General features: G+C 31.5%; 1 protein-coding gene across 1 annotated transcript; it reads right to left on the reverse strand.

Moving 5' to 3' along the window:
- Positions 1 to 346: 346 nt before the first annotated feature.
- LOC111906027 (uncharacterized) lies at positions 347 to 1,351 on the reverse strand. Its single transcript, XM_023901771.1, has 2 exons — positions 971 to 1,351; positions 347 to 532 (listed from the first exon to the last, which is right to left on the reverse strand). The coding sequence occupies exons 1-2, from the start codon at positions 1,349 to 1,351 to the stop codon at positions 347 to 349; spliced, it is 567 nt and encodes a 188-aa protein (XP_023757539.1).
- Positions 1,352 to 2,543: the final 1,192 nt, after the last annotated feature.

The raw sequence follows: 2,543 nt of genomic DNA on the forward strand, positions 1-2,543 counted from the left end.
ATACATAGCAAAATATTCAATTATTGATTAATTTAGGTTTTAATAGAGATTTTCTAACTAAAGACATACATAATATTAATTATGAGAAATATTATTATAATTAAATATAAAATGTATTAATTATAAGAAATATTCTTCATAATTATTACAATTCACATTTAATTATAGTAATATTTTCCATAATTAATGTTTTTTATTTGTATCCTTAGGATATATATTAGAAATCCTATAATTATATGAAGCAAAACTTTTAGTGAAATTCATGAAGCCAGTTTCTTATAGCAAACTCCATTTACCAAAAATAGAGATTAATATATTTATCCCATATTTGTAGGATTTAATTGTTCTATTGTTTAGGACTTCCTGCTAAGAGGCGTTCATGCCCACCACCAGTTTGTATAAACGCCCCACCAACCTCCCCGAAGAATTTGACAACTACGTTATCATCCACAACCCCGAAAAAAGGAAAAAGATCAAATTTGAAGTCAATTGAATTAATTTTCCTACCGGAATTTGATAATGGTGCTATTAACTATCAAGTTAATAAAAGAAAATGAAAATAAAGGAAAATTGTATACATAAATCTAATTTCTACCTAAAGGTTCGTTTAAAGAATCTATATCATAAGATTTTGCATAACTAATTCTTGATCTTGCATGAGATATCATCAATTTAACTTGCATAAACATGTGTTCGTAGGACCTTGAAGAACATATATACAAAATTGAAATAAAACTCTATAAATCAACATAGTTTTTGCACCATTTTCTGGTGATGTGCTTGCATGTTCAGAAACTTATCTTAATCTTTTTCTAATATAAAAGAAAATTGCTATAAAATATAATACAAGATGCATAGCTAGACCTATAAGTTTCTTGATATATCAAATACAATCACCTTAAATAACCAAAAAGCAAAAAGGTATTCAACTTTATGCGCTCTTGAGATTGTTAAGACAATCTTTACTAACCCCTTGAATCCAATCATTAAACGCTTTAACTTCTTTATCCTCTCCATCCGTTTCCATGAAGCAGTCATTGCATGTCTCAATATCCGTGGTGATACCACTCACGTCACTATTAGCTTTAGATTGATCTTTCTTGTTGATGCTATCAATGCCTGTTTTGACGCCATTAATGGCGTCATCAAAGTTGTCCAGGCACTGTGAGAGGCAACTTTTGGTCCCTTCTGGTGTGTTCGGGTCGTCCAATCTTTTCGTGACAATTACTTTAAACTCAGAAATTCTATGTTCAATTGCTTCTAGTTGTTTGCATGCGACTTTAGATCCTTCAGTCAGTGGTGCAACGACTGCCTTTTGTATACCAATATCAGGTAATGCAAGTTCAAACATTTCAGAAAGAGAGATGGGGCTGCTACTGGATTGGGAAGGGGGTTGGGAGGAGCTAGGGGAAGGGGTAGGGGTAGGGGATGAGGTTGACTCCGTAGGAGAAGGGGAAGGGCTACGTGATGAAGTTGTCCTACGATATAGGGTAGAGAATAGAAGGGCATAAATGGAAATTAGGCTTAATGTCTTCTTGTTAAGGGCCATTGTCTTTGATCTTTTTGTAGTTTGAGATTCTAATGGGCTAAATGTACGTAGGGGGTGAGGGGATATAGCCATATAGGGAAGGATTGGGGTTTGTTATTTATAGATAAACTTTCTAAAAGTGGAAATATCGTCCTTGAGGTATGAGGTTGAGGATCTCCTTATTATATACCGTAAAAGAAACAAAAGTAAAATAAATATAACTATTGGTATTCGGTTCATCTAAATTGGTGGTCAACGTTAAGTACACATAAATTGACCCCTTATGCCAAAAAAAAAAATCTTGTTTTAATGGTCAAGTTTAATTCTTAAATAGTCAAATAGTCATGCTTATTCTTCCAAAATGGGAAAAAATGTCTTCTACATGGGCATGTAAACGTGACGTGGAATGTTATATCGTTGTACTTAAAATCCTCAAACCAATCATTTAGGATTTACCAAAGGGTATTGGCCTAATTGTACCAAGGTGCTTGAAACCACATGCTTCTTCTAAGAGATTGAGGGTTCATGCAGTGACTGATCCAATCCAAAAAGCCTGAAAATTAACTGACACTTGATTGTTGATCGGTCAATAGTTGACCGCACGTTGACCGTATAAACATTTTTTCATCGTTTATTTGTCTCTATTATTCTGTTGATAACATTTTCAACCAATTCATACAAAACCATTACACAAATTAGACATCAAATCTCACAGTTCAACTCACAATTTTTTTGAAATCAAAATATCAGACATTCATAGGAAAACTTCTATCTGTTGCAATTAAACCCAAGAAATAACATCTAATCTATACAGAACTTTGGAACAAGAAAGAACATGGAAGAAATTGATATTTTGTATAGGAATACAATCTTTTATTAATGATACACATACAGACATACTACACATAGAATATTATATATATATATATATATATATATATATATATATATATATATATATATATATATATATATATATATATATATATATATATATATATATATATATATTGCA

The sequence above is a fragment of the Lactuca sativa genome, chromosome 7, assembly GCF_002870075.4.
Source record: "Lactuca sativa cultivar Salinas chromosome 7, Lsat_Salinas_v11, whole genome shotgun sequence".
NCBI classification, from domain to species: Eukaryota; Viridiplantae; Streptophyta; class Magnoliopsida; order Asterales; family Asteraceae; genus Lactuca; species Lactuca sativa.